The sequence below is a fragment of the Penicillium waksmanii genome, assembly GCF_028829765.1.
Source record: "Penicillium waksmanii strain IBT 27052 chromosome Unknown utg000001l:1.0-4852451.0:1.0-4856178.0, whole genome shotgun sequence".
Taxonomy (NCBI): Eukaryota; Fungi; Ascomycota; class Eurotiomycetes; order Eurotiales; family Aspergillaceae; genus Penicillium; species Penicillium waksmanii.
Window position 1 is genome coordinate 779115 of NW_026643248.1, and position 16415 is coordinate 795529.

The 16415-nt window shown below is 45.7% G+C and overlaps 4 protein-coding genes across 4 annotated transcripts; 3 read left to right on the forward strand and 1 right to left on the reverse strand.

The window, feature by feature from the left end:
• Nucleotides 1-1370: 1370 nt before the first annotated feature.
• Nucleotides 1371-2172, forward strand: N7481_000277 (thioesterase-like superfamily-domain-containing protein; the record flags this gene model as incomplete). The annotated part of the gene is made up of 3 exons (XM_057259496.1): nucleotides 1371-1483; nucleotides 1542-2076; nucleotides 2158-2172. The coding sequence occupies 3 exons, from the start codon at nucleotides 1371-1373 to the stop codon at nucleotides 2170-2172; spliced, it is 663 nt and encodes a 220-aa protein (XP_057127328.1).
• Nucleotides 2173-4761: 2589 nt separating this feature from the next.
• Nucleotides 4762-6408, forward strand: N7481_000278 (uncharacterized protein; the record flags this gene model as incomplete). The annotated part of the gene is made up of 4 exons (XM_057259497.1): nucleotides 4762-4984; nucleotides 5044-5272; nucleotides 5334-5853; nucleotides 5950-6408. 4 exons carry the CDS (start codon nucleotides 4762-4764, stop codon nucleotides 6406-6408), a joined length of 1431 nt encoding a protein of 476 aa, XP_057127329.1.
• Nucleotides 6409-8097: 1689 nt separating this feature from the next.
• N7481_000279 (hAT family dimerization domain-containing protein) lies at nucleotides 8098-8619 on the forward strand (the record flags this gene model as incomplete). Its single annotated transcript, XM_057259498.1, has 1 exon — nucleotides 8098-8619. One exon carries the CDS (start codon nucleotides 8098-8100, stop codon nucleotides 8617-8619), a length of 522 nt encoding a protein of 173 aa, XP_057127330.1.
• A 2050-nt stretch (nucleotides 8620-10669) lies between these two features.
• Nucleotides 10670-12452, reverse strand: N7481_000280 (beta strand repeat-containing protein; the record flags this gene model as incomplete). The annotated part of the gene is made up of 2 exons (XM_057259499.1): nucleotides 10670-11458; nucleotides 11514-12452. The coding sequence occupies 2 exons, from the start codon at nucleotides 12450-12452 to the stop codon at nucleotides 10670-10672; spliced, it is 1728 nt and encodes a 575-aa protein (XP_057127331.1).
• Between the last annotated feature and the right edge of the window lie 3963 nt (nucleotides 12453-16415).

The window sequence follows — 16415 nt, forward strand, 5'->3', positions numbered from 1 at the left end:
AATAGGAACGGCACTCTGAGCTTTGACCGTTGCCAAAGTGAGAAAGCTTGAAATAAAGCTAACCCATACATGCCCTTTTTGAAAATTGTGGCTTTGTAAATTATTAGTAGATTGGAAAAGATGAGGCAGACAGAACAGTGTTTGTTATGGCAAACTTGAGGACAGGTTCCTTATTTATGCAGCTGATTAAAACATGAATTAGCTTTCTCTGTTGCAAAGTGCTCCCAAGGGATAGCATATTCGTATTCAATTCAAACTCCTAAGTGCTTGTGCGCTCACTGAGAAAGCCGGCCAAATCGGAATTTTTATTCTTTACTTTATGCCAAAATTATATCCATGGAGAAGTCCTATCTCTGGCAGTATCTCTTCCAGAATGAGGATATTTGTTTATTCCCTTCAAAATGATAACCACAGTCCAAATAACTACCTGGCGAGAGACTAATGTATTGTGAGAAGCCATTGGGCAGATTTTGTCTATATTCCACGCTAAATTTGGGATTCCATAGTAATAAAAAGCCGAGCAGTATCAGCGACAGTAAGTGGGTGGCGCAAGAATGCAGAAGGTTGCAAAGTAAGCTTGCTCTCACGGAGAAAATGTATTTTGCCGAGTGCGCGTTTGCGAAACCCCGAAGCTGTCCTTGCAGGTTCAGTGTCTCACCACCTCAATTGGACGACACTAGCGTCTTGCACGGAGTAACGTAGGGCCGGTTGGGGAAGCTACAGGCTGACAGCCGATCTGACCTATGCAATTCCGCCGAACCTGTTTCCAAGGGAGGCATGAGAAATTTTTGCGAGACCCATAAAAGACATGAAATCATCTCAACGACTGATAAGCGAGGTCGTCCCCGCGAGCAATCCGTAGGTGTTAGTTACGCAACACTAAAAGATCATCACTGCGACAGATCAATGGAAGGCGCAGAGGGACAAACGGAAGTGGAAAGCCGGAGGATAGATTTCCCGAATTTTTTCAAATGATAGACCGACCGCCTGGTGCGGGTCTTAATTGACAAACCCACAGGCGGGGTAAGCTTTTAATGGGAGGGAATGCGATAGCGTGGCAACGGTGGTCGGGCAGCTTATCGATGAGCGAGTTGGAACCCGGTTGGAGCAAAACCCAGACTCTGATAAGACGACCAATGTCCTCGCTCGAGTAGTGACCGCTAATCACATAAAAATGCGTAAGCAATTAACTAGTAAGTGTTGACGTCAGATCTCAAAGTTTGCTTACTCGGAAAATTGTTTCGGAGTAAATACAACTTCAAAGGGACAAGATTAGTAATGATGCGTACACATAATATATAGAGTAGATCGTACGTCCCATTTGAAAGCTTCGAGAATACAGGCTGTGGTTCAAGCGCGAACAGAACAAAATGAAATCAAAATCGGCGACGACTTCGTTCGCCCAGGCAACAAAAGTTACTCCGATTCTTGGAACAGGCAGCGAGTTCGAGGCTAACATACCATGGGATTGGTCTGGCGAAACGTGAGACACACATTACTACTTGCAAGCCAAGACCAGTATGTATGCTGACACCTTTTAGTCATGCCCACGGCGGATTCATCACAAGCCTCTTGTTTTCGACAGCGAGGGTCTATTTTCTTTCTAACCATCCGTCACGATCCCTACCGGACCCGATAACTATCCATGTGCAGTTTCTTCTGCCAGTCGAAATGGGCGTAGCGCGTCTACGTGTGGATGAAATTATGATAGGGAAGCGCTACTCGACTCTGCAGATCACAGTTCTAAACCAAAAAGGCTCAGGCCATCAGTCTTGCGTCACGGCTATCATTACACAGGGTAACCTGTCGACAGAAGCGGGCCAAAATATTGATGTACCTCCTATCTTATCCAAAAAAGAAATCCCGGACCGCGAAATTGCTTGTGAGGAATGGATCACACCTAACTGGCTCGCTAAGCTCCTGCCAGTTAGTTCAAAATGGCGCATACGAACACTGAAAGGTTCAAAGAACCAGTTTTTGAGCCGTAAGGGTCTGAATGTCAAATATATTTGGATGAAATGGGCCGACGAGAAGGAGAAATTGGACGTTATCAGCCTTGGGATCCTTTGTGATAGTGTAAGTGAAATCAAACAATCTACGAGCAAAGTGCAATGTTGAGCACAAGATGTGCGAAACATGCTTGTTAATTTAATCCAGAGCTTTGATCGCTGACTACTTGTAGTTTTTCAGTGCGCCCATAAATTTCTATGATAATTTTCAAGATCTAAACCAATACGTGTATCCTTCTATGTGCATATCCATTGAAGTGAAAAAAGACCCAGGCTGCGCAACGTGGTTATTTGCAGAAGTCATTTGCAACAAAATCCAAAATGGACGATTTGATCAGGAAGTGCATTTGTTGGATGAAGAAGGCGATCTTGTCGCGCTAAGCAAGCATGTTTGCTTGGTTATACCACTGAAGCAGGGAAAAGCAAAACTTGCTTCTTCTCGAGTTGGTGAACGCATCTCTAAATTGTGAACATGCAACATCGAACACACAATCTGCAGACCAAAATGAGTCGCCACGAGGTGGAGACCAGGCTTTTTAAGCAGGTGATTGCAGAGCGCGTCTATCATAAATGGTATCATGTATTATATCCCTTCTCCGGCCAAGAGGAATCTGTTTTCGACATCAACTGGATGCTCCCGATGGCATAAAATGCGTTTGGATTAACGGGTCAACGAGCCTTAGTGAGCCCATTCTGTTTGATCAACACGGGAAAGGCTGGTGGCTACATTTCCGCTCAGCACTTGCTCCCAAGTGCTGACTGCATGACAAGTAGATTGTAGGGGAGATTTACGCCTCCAGGGCCTGAGATCGAACCAGTATAGTAATGACGGCAACTAGATTTTGAACTTCATCAATTAAAATCAAAGACCCAAGGCAATATTGAGATCCTCCCCATTGTAGCGAACGGATGGTCGAGCGAAGTGCTTTTGAATCATTGCTGGTGCTGTCAGGACTCGACGAGCTTTTCTTTTTGAGAGGTCGATACCTTCTGCTTCACCGCAGAGTCCAAGAAAGAGGAAACCAAGTTGTAATGTTGGAAGTACTGTGTACTATTTAATTGGCTATAGCATAATTATATTCACAACGATCTGTGCAAAGGGAAATTGAGTGATAAAAATTGACGTCAACACAAGATACTAACATAGGGGGGTCCAGGATGACGAAACGAGGCCTCAATTTATGACTTGTTATCTTATGAGGCATCAGAGTCTAAAAATAAATCATCTTTTTGGCCGATGCCGTAGTCGTAAAAGTTATAAATTGATCTGCCTGTTTTTTCCCATGTGCTGTGGAAAGGGACCGGGTGATTGTGTAGTCTGCTTAGAGAGCGGTATTGGCCATTTGGGAGGCCATAGAACGGTTGGCCCATGTTAGCCAGGAGATTGCCAAGTGTTGTGGGCATTTGTTTCAGATCGAGATCGTCCGGACCACAAAGGAGGAGAGCCCGCATAAGCCATTATTAGCGTATTTGGACCCCGCCGCCATCAAGAAGCATGTGACACCATGGCAGGAGATTATGGTTTTTTTTGTGAGGACCCAGGTATGGCCCGACGACCGAGCTAAGGGGGGGGGGCAACTGCTACCGGGTTTCGCATTAGAAGACACTCCGCGACCTTGCTCTTTACATAATAGAGGTATCGGATCTCGGGAAGAACAGGCCAAGTGGTCTGGATCAGTATCTGCACAGGCACTCTGTCAAAGTGACAGCTTAGCCAAAAAGCCACGGCTGCATAGCTCCCCATCTCATCTTGCCTCGGTCTGTGCTGGATTTTGTTTTACAGGGCTCTTATAGTAGCGTCAACACGTCCTCACGTGAGCGAGCAAGTCGCATGGGGCGACACAATTCATAAGGGAGTCTAACGAGTTGCATTGGCAGCGGCTTTAGGCCGCTGCGCCGGTTCAAGTCTGAGAAGGGTAATTGAATAGCGCAACCGAAGGAAAACATCTTTTGATTTATTAGACAAGGAGGAGCAGATCGTGGTATGCCACATTCAGTGTGGGGTGAACCGTCTTATCTGGGTTCCGAAGGGTGTGGATGTCCGAACCCGTTCGGACTCGGGACAGGCTGGTGTTCTGCATAGTCAGTTGGCTCTGGACAAAGAAAAACTTAGTCATGTCGAGTACGACACGGCCTAAAGTGAGGTCCTGGCAGCTATTGAAGGTGATGGCATACCCCAGGCGCAAAAACTGCCGACGCTGTACCGTCCAATTTGCGCGCGCTGTTTGAATTCAAACGTGAGTCGGGGCTGGGTAGCAGGAAGGGAGAAGGTCGTGCGTAGACAGGTGGACGCGCAGTGGCACAACGTGGTACGGCGAGGCACTCTTGACAGGTTGCGAGCACTAGAGGAAGCGAATCGAACCGGAGATGGATAAATAAAAGGGTAGTCTAGACTCCCAGTCTAGAGGACACCCTGCTCTGTCTTATGAATCAATCCGGTTGTTACATCATGTGAGCGTGTATCCAACCAATTATATTGGCCAATGGGTCGAACCTGTCATCGGTGGGGGATTGTTTCAAAAGAAGAGCTAGGTCAGCCAATCATACAGTGCAGTCTCTCTGTGGGTCAATATACCACGGTATTCAATAAAGGTTAATACCCGCTCGTAAACGCAACGCAAAGCTCAGCCCCGCATTTAGACCGGCGATATATTGTGAGTGCCTCTCCTTCCCTTCCTTTCACTAACTACCAAAATTTCATCACTATATCCTGCAATTACTACTCACTATTGTTCAAGACGTTCAACCGAAAATGCCGCCTTCTTATTCCGGTAAGGAGGAGCACGAACAGCGATCAATAGAACATCGATGCAAACTGGCCTGTGATGAATGTCGCAAACGGAAGCTTCGCTGTGACGGGCAGCAGCCGCAGTGTGGGATTTGCGCCGACACAGGCATCCCCTGCAGAGTCAATCCGAAGCGTTCTACGAGAGGTCCAAAGAAAGGTCTCCTTAAAGCTCTTCGGCTCCAAACAGGTCAGTTATCGGGTTATATATGAAAGTAGAGGGTCGCTCATTCCTGTGCGCACCCACAGCTGAGTTGAAGCGTCGTTTGGAAGAAGGTGAGATCGTCCAGGGTTTTCCTGTAACACAACCCTCCCGTGGCACCGGAGAAGATAGAATCAATATGGATGTGCTGGTTCCGACCTTTTCTGCCGACATCCTCTTACCCAACGATTCCGGCACTATCTTGCGAGAAAGCCCCTCATCGGAAAGCCGAAGCCAGGCAATCGAAAATTTATCAGATATAACACTAGCCGAATTGTGAGCAGCGCAAAATAGAGTCCGTTACGACAGTGCGGGAGTACTCTAACGAGTTAGACAGAAACCAGCTTTATTTCGAACGAGTTCATCCTTTTACGCCATTCCTTCAGAAGCGTCGCTTTCTTTCCTGGGCTCAGCAGCCGAACCTCAAAGGTTCCCGACTTTCCCTTCGGCTTGCTATGTGGACCTTGGCTGCAATGATGTCAGCACAATACCAGCAGATTGACAATATGCTCTACCAGCAGGCACGAAAGAGCCTTGAGAGCTTGGAGCTTCAATTGCCTGATATAAAAGCTATCGATGTAGAGCAGGCCCAAGCATGGTTGCTTATTGCTATCTATGAATTGACACGCATGCATTATAGCCAAGGCTGGATAAGCGTCGGCCGCGCATGTCGATTGGTGCAACTGATGAGCCTTCACAAGATTGACGCAGTTGAAAAAATGACGAGTGATGCAACGCTACCACCATTTACCGATGTTGAGACTGAAGAGCGACGGAGAACATTCTGGATGGCCTACTGCCTGGATCGCATTATCGGCATCCGAAACGACTGGCCAATTGCTTTCAGTGAACTCGTGGTATGCAGGAATGAACCTTTATGTAGGGAATTGAAGACTGATGGTATTTTATAATAGATATGTACTCGCCTCCCTACCGGTGAGGCCGACTTTCAGAACGGTGAAGCCGTTGTCGGCGAATTTCTTTCTGAAGAGATTGCTGCTGAGTGTGATCAAATTGTACCTTCTTTCACCGAGCTAATTGTTTTCGTTACAATTGGTGCACGCTGTTTATCACATAAACAACAAGCAGTGGTAGAGCCTGTTTATGGCAATGGCGCGCAGGACTTTTGGAATCGGCATCATTGGCTTCATTCTCTCTTAACACAAAGGATCAGGAGAGTATCTCGGATACCCACATTGTCTTCGCTCACCACAGATCCTATGCGGCTTTTTGCAAATATGGTGGCACAAACGGCCCTTATTTATCTCTACCGAGTCATGAATTTATCACCATCCGACAGGCTTAAGGAACAGACGATGCCCGGATATGAGGAAGAGGCACGGGCAGCTGCAAAAGAGATTGTCAGTCTAACAAAATTTGTGGACGAACTCAGTATTTTCAAGGTATGCTAGCAAATTCATTACTTGAGGTATACGGTTGCTAATATAGGCAGTTGCATCCGTTATCACCATACCTTTTGTATGACGCGATAGAGCTTCTTAACAAGGCAAAATCTTCGACAGCGCCCTTTGAGCCCGAACTAAAGGAGGTCAATAAAGTTCTTGAGAGCTTAAGGCCTGTGAACAACCTTGCAGCGCATTATTTGCAATTCCTGAGGTCAACACAATCCTCAAGTTGAATAAAAAAGAATCGAGGTTAGGCCTGTCGTAAGTAAAGGGAATTTGTCTTGCGACAGAGTAGATCTGGGGGTACTTCAAGGCTACAGCCATTAAATATCCTTGGGTTATCAAGGAAACCAACAAGAGGCGGCTGGTCGACCGAGAGATTTACTGTATTCATGTAGGTGGGAAAACAAAAACACGCTGTGACTGGCATACATCAGATTCCCAGAGGCAAAAACAACCAGCAACATAAGAACCCACTTAGCAAAGGATGGCATTTACTGTCCGACCCCCCAGTATACAGCCAGCGAAGAAGGGACCGGACATTCAGAGATTTATAGATAGTAAACAGAGTCTCACGCATCAAGAGGTTTTGGAAAGGAATACCATTCGCTAGATCGTAACTGATATAAAAGCCTTCACTACTGTCGAGTCTCCAGAGTTTCAGCAAATATTCCGAGTCATTCCTGAGATTGAGCCTCCTTTCACATCTCGCCACACCTTACAGGATCAAATCATACAAGAGTTCAACCATACATCACACTAACCTCAAGACTGAGCTTAATTTGACTTGCAAAACCATCGCCTTATCACTAGACATTTAGACAAGCCAGAATCATCTTCCTATTTTAGGGATAATTGGTCATTGGCTGACTGACGTATTTAAGTACCGCGAGAGATTACTTGAGTTCGCCGAACTCCAGGGCATTCATAGTGGCGAAAATCTGGAAATTACAGTGGAAAATATACTTATAGAGTTGAGTCTCAGGGAAAAGCTCATTTCAATTACAGGCAACAACACCAGTAACAATAAGGCCATAGGCTCAGAGTTATACTTCTCCCTTTCCGATCGATCTAGGGTACAAGACACAATACTATCACCACTTTATCTAGGCTTTGACAGCTACATCCGCTGCCTGACCTATATCCTCAATCTGATTATTAAAGATATCCTCTGTACCTTGGGATCAGGGACGATGGAATAAGCGCAAGTTACTTGTGACTGTTTACAGATTAATAACTCAATCACCGATCACTCAGCTATAGGGAGGTTACGGGTCCTCGCTCTCTGGATTAACCGAAGTCCTCAGCGCCGGCAGAAATAGAAGGAGATTTGCAGACTCAACAATCTTCCAGACAAATTCGTGGCATACAATGTGACGATACGATAGAACTCAACATTTCGCATGGTCAACGATGGCTTAAAGTCAATGCAACAAGTCAACAACTTTATAAACCTTCAGGAAGAACCCCCGCCGTTCACTCTTTAAGATTGGTCCCGGCTGGAACAGATTCACATAGTACTCCACAAGTTCAACGAGCTTACTTTGTTCATTTCGAAACGCAATCCACAGATCAGCCTCGCAGTCTCGATTTACTATGAACTACGCAAATTGCTTGACGACGTAAGGGAGGGCAATGGCGACTTCGCAAAGCTGGATCGAGGTATCATAGCTGCAGTGAAAGAATTATTCCATCATGAATGGCTGCGATACCTACTACACTGCCCTCGTCTTGGATGCCCGAGTCAAAGGTGAAATGGCCTTACAGGAACTTCAAGATGGCAATGCAGGAACAATGATTCTGGAAACGATCCGCACCAATCTCCATCAGGTATACGCGGCTAGTAACCCGAAGCATGATGCGGCTGCAACACAGTTGTCTTCCTTGAAGCATAGTGATGTGGAGTCTAGAATACTGAAGAAGTTGCAGGCGCAAGATCCACCGCTCTCAGATATTGATAAGTACTTCGACACCTCTCCGATTAGCGTTGCAGATACCACCGGCGAGAACTGGCTCTGTAATTGGTGGAGGATGCACAAGGGCGAGTACCCGCCGATGGCAGCAGCAGCCAGAGACTATCTAGCGATACCTACCTCGGAAGTTGCTGTTGAGAGGGTCTTTAGGACAGCGAAGGATGTGCTAGACATCCGGAGATATTCTTTGAAAGGGGATACCAGAAGAATGCTGATGTTGATTCGCGATGGGTATAAGTGGTAGCGGTCAAGGGATTTGGTTAAATTATGCCATAGCGATAGTCTGGTTCTGCATTCAAAAATTTTCAACTAAAACTGCTGTTCAACGAATGCGCGTTCGCTCTCTAGATCATTAATTCTAAAGGAAAAACGCGCCGATTTCAATACGATATGACGATATCGTGAGTGACGATATTGTCAAGGTTGAAGCCCGCCGATATCGTACCGGCAATCGGCATCAACAGATTCAAAAACAGTCGGTATTGTATCGTCTGTCGATATCGTATCGTCAATATCGGTGTATCGGCAATATCGTCCACAGCCCTACCCGCTGTCTCAGAGAGATGACACAATCTCCACCAGTGTGTCTACACCAGCAGAGTGATCTCCAAGCGTTACAGATTTTGAGACAACATGGACAAGAATCGGGGTACTCCTCTCGTAGTATTACTCAGGCCAGCAAACTTGCGTCTGGATTGTCTGACATTATTCGCACTGAAAATTCACATTCCCCCAACCAAAGCTTTTATGGCTTTGTGAATGACTGTCACACTCTAAAAGCAATGGACGAACTTCTTCGCTTTGCTAGTCGAGGGACTTGTGACATTGGTACCGTCACTGTTGTCGATGTATTCTCATTGCAACCTGACAAGAATGCCTCTGAGGCAGACCTCAGGTGTGACGAAACTCTTGCACAATTTATACAGATGAGAAGACCTCAAGCTGTCATTCAATGTACAAATTCGAAATATGAGTGTCTGTGGATGAGGCGATTCAATTTCGGGGGTGATCCTTACCGAGTTCGGACCGAACTCATCAAATTGTCGATAGGCAAACCGCTATCATCATACCTTCTTTTCATCCCTCAAATGCCATCTATCACTACAAGCGCAGACTGGTACTACGAGTCTTACTCATGTAGCAATTTGCCCTAGCTTTCCATTCATTAGAGGTGAAACGGTGATCTCATGTTGCGCTAACAAAATCAAGGATTAATGTCTCTTCAAGGGAGAAAGAAAGGAAGATAAATCTTCTCCCAGTAACTGGGAATCGGCATCATGCATATCAGATAAAATAAGCAAATCTTATCTGTACGCGTCTCGGCGACAGGTCGTGCACCGGAATTCTTCTCACAACCCAAGATCACCGGGGTTTAATATTCGGATTTGAACGGCCATCCACCGCAATACGTTTATGTAATATGAGGTACACTGGGCTCCAATGCGTTGAATTCAGATACGCGGGACACAGATCAGCATCCGACTTCTGTTGTAACTCTACGGATACCAAATATACCAACAAACATTTACACACCGACGATTCCTAAGAGATACAAAGCCGTAGGCTTAGAAAGGTTCTTCTTCTGTTCAACAAGTCGAATCTTCAACGAATAAAGGGGGTTAAGCTGCGGCAAAGACGTTGAGGTATCACATATATCCAAAATCAAATGTCACAAGCAAGGTTCAAGATGCCTAACGTGAACGATCGAGATCGATAAAAATGTTAAGTGCTACTCATTGCCACAAACAGAATCGCATAGGGGGCAGACAGTTAAAGTTTTCGTTCTCGCATTCGCTTGCTGGAGACTTCATGTCTCTGGCCACCCCGCGATGTGTTTAGAAATATTCAATTCTGATGGTACCTGCGTTTTCCGAGGTAAGATACTAGATGTCACTACTCTTCTTCCCGCATCTTGGATGGCCCAAAGCTCCGAGATTAGATGCAAGCGCAGGCCGTATAATATCAGTAAAGCGAGCCATCCAATCCCCACTCCTCAACATGTCGATATAATCATCGCTAACTTCTAACACCCACCCCATTTCTCACGCACGCCCCGGCCACAAACTATACAGGGACAGAGGTAGAGTAACTCTACGTGAGCCTAGGGGGGGAAGCTATAACTAGCACATAAAGGAACTTGTAAACAACCTAATCTCCAATTTGAAAAAGAATTCAAGTTCATATCTCCAGAATCACAAAAAAATGAGTAACACTGTCGCCTCAGTCACTATCAAAGTAATCATCAATAACAATTTTTAACTTGAAATACCAGTATCCAACCTTTTGCCCATCAACTAAAGGTTATAGGTGTAGGTCTGAGCTCCACTAGTTCCTCCAGGATTATTGACCGTCACAGAGACAGGTCCAGGTTGCCCTGTTATAGGCACAGTCGCGGTTATAGTAGTATCATTGAGAACAGTAAAACTCGTCGGGAGGAGACCGAAGAACACAGTAGTTGCAGTGAGGAATCCCGTTCCCGTGAGAGTAACGTTTCCGCCTCCAATGATAGATCCAGAGGTCGGTGAGATGGCTGTCAAGGTCGGTGGAGGGATATATTGATATAGAGCACCGTTGCTGACGCTAGCAGCCGTGGAGACATTTACGGACACTGCACCGGCAGACTCGGCGGGTGCGACAGCAGTCACCAAGTTGTCAGAAATGACGACCACACTTGTCGCTGGGACGCTACCGAAGAGCACAGCATTTGCTCCAAAAAGCCCTGCGCCAGATAAAGTGATGGTGTTACCTCCGGCGAGTGGGCCCAAAGCTGGAGAGATAGAAGTGACCGCAGCGGTGGGCTGGAAACTGAATGAAAGCGAGCTATTGGTGCCACCGGGAGTGGTGATGGTGATCGGAACTGTCCCAACGGGGTGTGGCGGTGCAGTGACCGTGACGAGTGTATCACCAGTCACTGTAATCGTGCCCTGTGAAGGTGTCGATCCAAAGAGCACGCTGCTAGTTCCCGTGAGGCCGGTGCCGGTAATGGCGATAGAACTTCCACCTGTGATCACGCCGGCGGTAGGGAAAATTGTTGTTGGCGAAGGTGGAGCCAGATAGGTATAGGGGAATCCTGAGACTGGTTCCTGAGAGAGTTGTGACGGTAATTGACACAGCTCCGGTAGCGAGTCCAGGCGGAACTGTCACATTGATGGCAGTTGGTGACAGGACTGTGAAAAAGAGAGCTGGAATAGCGTCGAACAGAATGGCTGTTGCTCCGTTCAAATTCGTGCCCTGGACAGTGATAGTACCTCCACCAGCCAGAGGACCAGAAGATGGGGCCAGTGAAGTGATTGTTGGCGTCGGGGCCGCCGCATAAGTATAGCTGGGCCCACTGGGACTGGAGCCGCCAGGCCCCGAAACAATTACATTGACATTCCCTCCTGCAGGTGGACCTGCAGGCACAACCGCATTGATGGTTGTGTCGGATAACACAGTAAACGAAGCTGTGTTAGCGCCGAATGCGACAGAAGTGGCATACGTAAATCCGGAGCCCGCTATGACGACACTATTTCCACCCCCAGCTGCACCGGTACTCGGAGATACGGCACTGGTCGTCGGGGCATTCAGAGTGGTATAAGTATAGGGTAAAGTCCCACTAGTACCAACCGAATTCGTTGCGCTCACTGTAGTAGCTCCTGCAACACCCGCTGGAGCCACCGCGGCGATTTTGGTGTCGGAAAGGATAGCAAAGCTCTGCGCATTAGTGCTTCCAAAGCTGACGCCATTCACAAAGGAAAGTGAGGATCCGACGAGATAGACGACATTGGAACCCGAGACTGGTCCACTGACTGGGTTGAGGGAGGTGATAACCGGCGCAGTGGCAACAACATAACTGAAAAACACCGGCTGCGTGCTAGAGCCGGCACCGGTGGTGACGATTATTTGAGCGGCGCCCACAGAGTTTGCAGGGCTTGTCACCGAGATAGTGGTGGGCGTGCTTGAGATGACTGTTGCATTCGTGCCGCCAAAGGTCACGCCAGTTGGATTGAGGAGATTAACTCCAACAATAGTAATAGCCGTACCACCCGTAGTAGGTCCAGTTGTTGGAACAACTTGGCTTATGCTAGGAAGAGCCATGGTGAATAAAGAACCTCGGAAACCGAGTATGGATTTAAAGTGCCAAGTGAGTGGAAGCTATGTCGGATCAAGCGAAGCATATATAGCACATATTGACAGAGGCATCTAGAATAGGAAAGGTATTGATTGAAGCTCGAAATGGAATTAGAATATTTGTTCAGGTCATTAACCACATCACGCCATAAATGCAACAGTTGCAATAAACATTGATGGATGGGTCAGAATGATGTCTCGTGGAGCCAGTATGCAGCTCTCCTGCCTTGTAAAGCGAATTTGACTTTCTATCCATACTATCGCCATCCACAAGCTTTTTGATTTCGCCGCATTAGACTCATCGGCCAGCAAGCATACCCAGACTTCACGTCCATGAAACCCAACTTCAATTTTCTGTGATATCCATTGTTGTGGAAAAATGTAGCATGACGGCTATAAACCATGCATCTGGCCCAATGCTTGCATGAGCATAAATTTATCGGATGATCTGTGATATCCTACTCCCCAGCACCCAGAACCCCTGAACCACAATCAGATGCTGTATTATGTTATCCCATGTAATGTCTCACTGGTGTGTGGTCGCTCATCAGAAGGGCTTTTTTCTCTCTCACACGACATGCTCCTTGGTCATACCCACCCGTGGACGAAGGAATTATATACTGTCATGAGACTTGAAGTGGGCTGCTCTTCTTCCGAAGAAAGAAGGTGCAAGATCGCTGTCTTCGTGCAACGTTTCACCAAGGGTCTTGAAGTGACGATATCTGAAAGATACTACTAGAATAACTGGCCAAGGAACAGAGTATTGCTTCATTGGGGACTTTTCAGTTTTGATGAATTTGTTTGGGCTAGCCGAAAGAACTTTTTGGGCTCCATTCATTCCCTTCCGCTTGCTATATATGGTCCGGGGATCCCAGGAGATCGATAAAAGAGAAATATGATGATCTTACATGCTCCGGCTGTATACTTGATCTGTCCAGGTCAAAATTTTAAACCTTGGAAAGTTAACAATACGATTATTCCTACTTCCCGAAAATATTATTTCTAGCAGAAGATAATAGTTCGGTAGGCAGGGTATAAACAAGTTATCATGATATCAAGCTGCTTCGTCCATTACTTCTACATATGGATTGAGTTTGCTGCACATCCTGCGACTAGCGTCACCTAGCTTTTGTACACGTATCACAATTGTGCGATCGAAGATTTTTATACTTTAATAAAATAAAGATTACCGGTCTCGACTGCCAGAAAAGGAAATGTGACACTTCATCTTTATAAATCACCTAAAACAATAGAATAACCATCAATGGAATGGCTTCATTACTTCCCGATTTATTACGTCACACGACGAAGAAATATTAGTATGCTGTGAGCTTACGACATGAAACCTCACCCTAACAATTAATTGGAATGTAGTATGATCTCATGACAGATTCTCCATACAGGTGTTTCTGATAGATGCTACGTTCCACAGTATTATTTTCTTACCAGATGTCTTCTGGCTAGTACTTTTATAATTTGAAAACCGAACAGAGCTCCAGTTTATGAGCTTTATGATATCTAACGACCTAAGGAACTTTCGGACGAAGGCTTGCCTTTTTTTGATTAAAAGGTCAATGATGCATACAATTTTAATCATACTCAGTGGGGCCGTTTCTGCTTCCACAATGGCCACATCTTTCCAATATAGCGACACCATGTCTTCCATTTCTTCGGATCCTACTATGCTCCCGGAGAATCCTAAGTCTACATCGCCGGAGGAAATCTCACAATTTGATGAGGAGTCTACGGCAGCCTTCTCATCTCAACAAAGCTCGAACGCCGATATCAGGAGTAAAGACTTACCAAAAGTCCCATCTTTCAGCTCCAGCTTTTACATGTGCTGCCAAGCAAATCCCAATAGCACTACTATCGACCACTATTATCCACCATATGCGTGTATATTCGGGCCCAAAACTGGGCTGTGCCCCCAAGGGATCAATTCCTCGTTTATATTTCCATGGCTATGTACCGTCGATTCGAACTGGGGGGGTTGGTCAGATTGTGCGTGTGTCTAAAAATTAAACTGTTGAATAAACCACTGACATTCCCACACAGAACTGCACTTATAAAACTTCCATCTGATTGAACATCAATGCGGCTATTCATGCAAAACCAAAAAGTCACAAGTATCATTTAACGAAGACTTTTGTTGCAGGACGAGAGGAGATCCTGTGGATACCTCCTTTCCCTTCTAATCTTCGGCTTCGATACTCTGGAAATAAGCTTTTTCTTGAATTATAGGCAACTGGCAAAGGCTCTATAGGACGGGGTGGATTTATCATTAGGATTATTGTCAGGCTAGTAAAATAAAGTCAATATCTCTAATCGCATCCTGGCCTGGACACGTGGACCCTGAAAAGTAAAAAGAAAATCGGTTAGTTAGACTGCTCATAATATTTATTTTCATCGCAGGCGCAGTTCAGTTAATTCTGTATTGGAAATCCGGGTTGCGATCACAGAAAGTGAAAAAAAGAAAAAAATTATATTTATTGAAAGAATTGCCAGGTGTATCAATATTGATGGAATATCAAACAAAAATCCAATCCATCCCCGACCGATAAATTTCGCCAATCCAAGAAACAGGGGTTATACTTTCATCATTCCGAGTCCAAATGTCCTGAAGTACATCTGAAGCATTTTTCACATTCTGACAGCGCCATATATCCCAGAGGTGTTCAAATACCCGAACAATAACCAATCTTTGTGATCGATCCCTTGCCTCTGCTCCAATGACGAATGCAGGCCATACGAGCCCCTTGAAATGGGTGTCTTTGGGACTAATGGACTCAATATGCAATATAGTCGTGTCAAGAGAAGCTGGAGTATCAACGTGAGTATGCTGACCTTGGGGAAGCTGGCACAAAACCTGATACATGTAAATCGCAACAGACTGCTTGTACACGCTCGCTAGATGATATCGCGTCTTCATCAATTCAGGCTTATCGCTTCGAATTGCCCATTTCATTGGTGAGAAGCCGTGCAACGCAGGCATGATCTCCGTTGCGAATTCACTTGGAATCGACTGCGATCTTGAAATATTGTTTAGAATGGAGATGATATAGAGAAGCTCTGCTGGACAGCCTGCCCATAACTCGCTGTCGGAGAATCTCATCATTTCACGTGGTGATATTTCTGAAAGCAATGGTTGGTAATCGGTTTTGCTTTGGATAAATGTAGTGCCCAGAATATGTAGCCTTGATGAGATAGTTAGAAAAAGCCTTTGAAGCAAGATTGTTTGGGACTCACGTTGCATAGGTCATTTCAAGGCACCGTTCAAACCTCGCGAAATCAAATAAGAAAGATCTTGCCGGTTGGAATTTGGCTGAGGATTTCTGTAGTCCTGCAATCTCTTTCAGGGCATCCAGATGATATCTCCAAGAATTCTTTCCCGAGTCCATACAATCCTGCCAAACTAGTAGGAGTATTGAGGCAATTGTACCCTCGATATTCCCAAAATCACAGCTTGAAAGCTCCTTTTGGATTTGTTGCAAGGCATGTTGCTTGTGCTTTAAGGAATCGTACACTGCATGTGGGTCGTCTTCGATGGTATTCGCGCGTATTGGAATGATATTGCCAGTATTATCTCCCAGGGTTGGTGAATTTCTCCGAGCTTGATGAAGGGCTGCGATAGACATCATCGCATGAGAGAGTGCCTTGCTCGAAGGGATTATCCGCATAAACTCCCGAAAAGGATTGGTTCCATCGCAATCATAAAGCGCACTTTCAACAGAGCAATACCGATCAACTATTTTTCAGTTAGAAATAAATATATTATCTTTCTCATACCCACGTACAGTATTTTATATATCCCCGATTGATAGGGGACAAGTCTTGCACTGCTGGGTCTTCAAGTGACCTTATGATCGAGGCAGACGACTTATTGGCATCAATGATAGGCACGCGTTTCCCCATAAGTTTGCCTCGACTAGC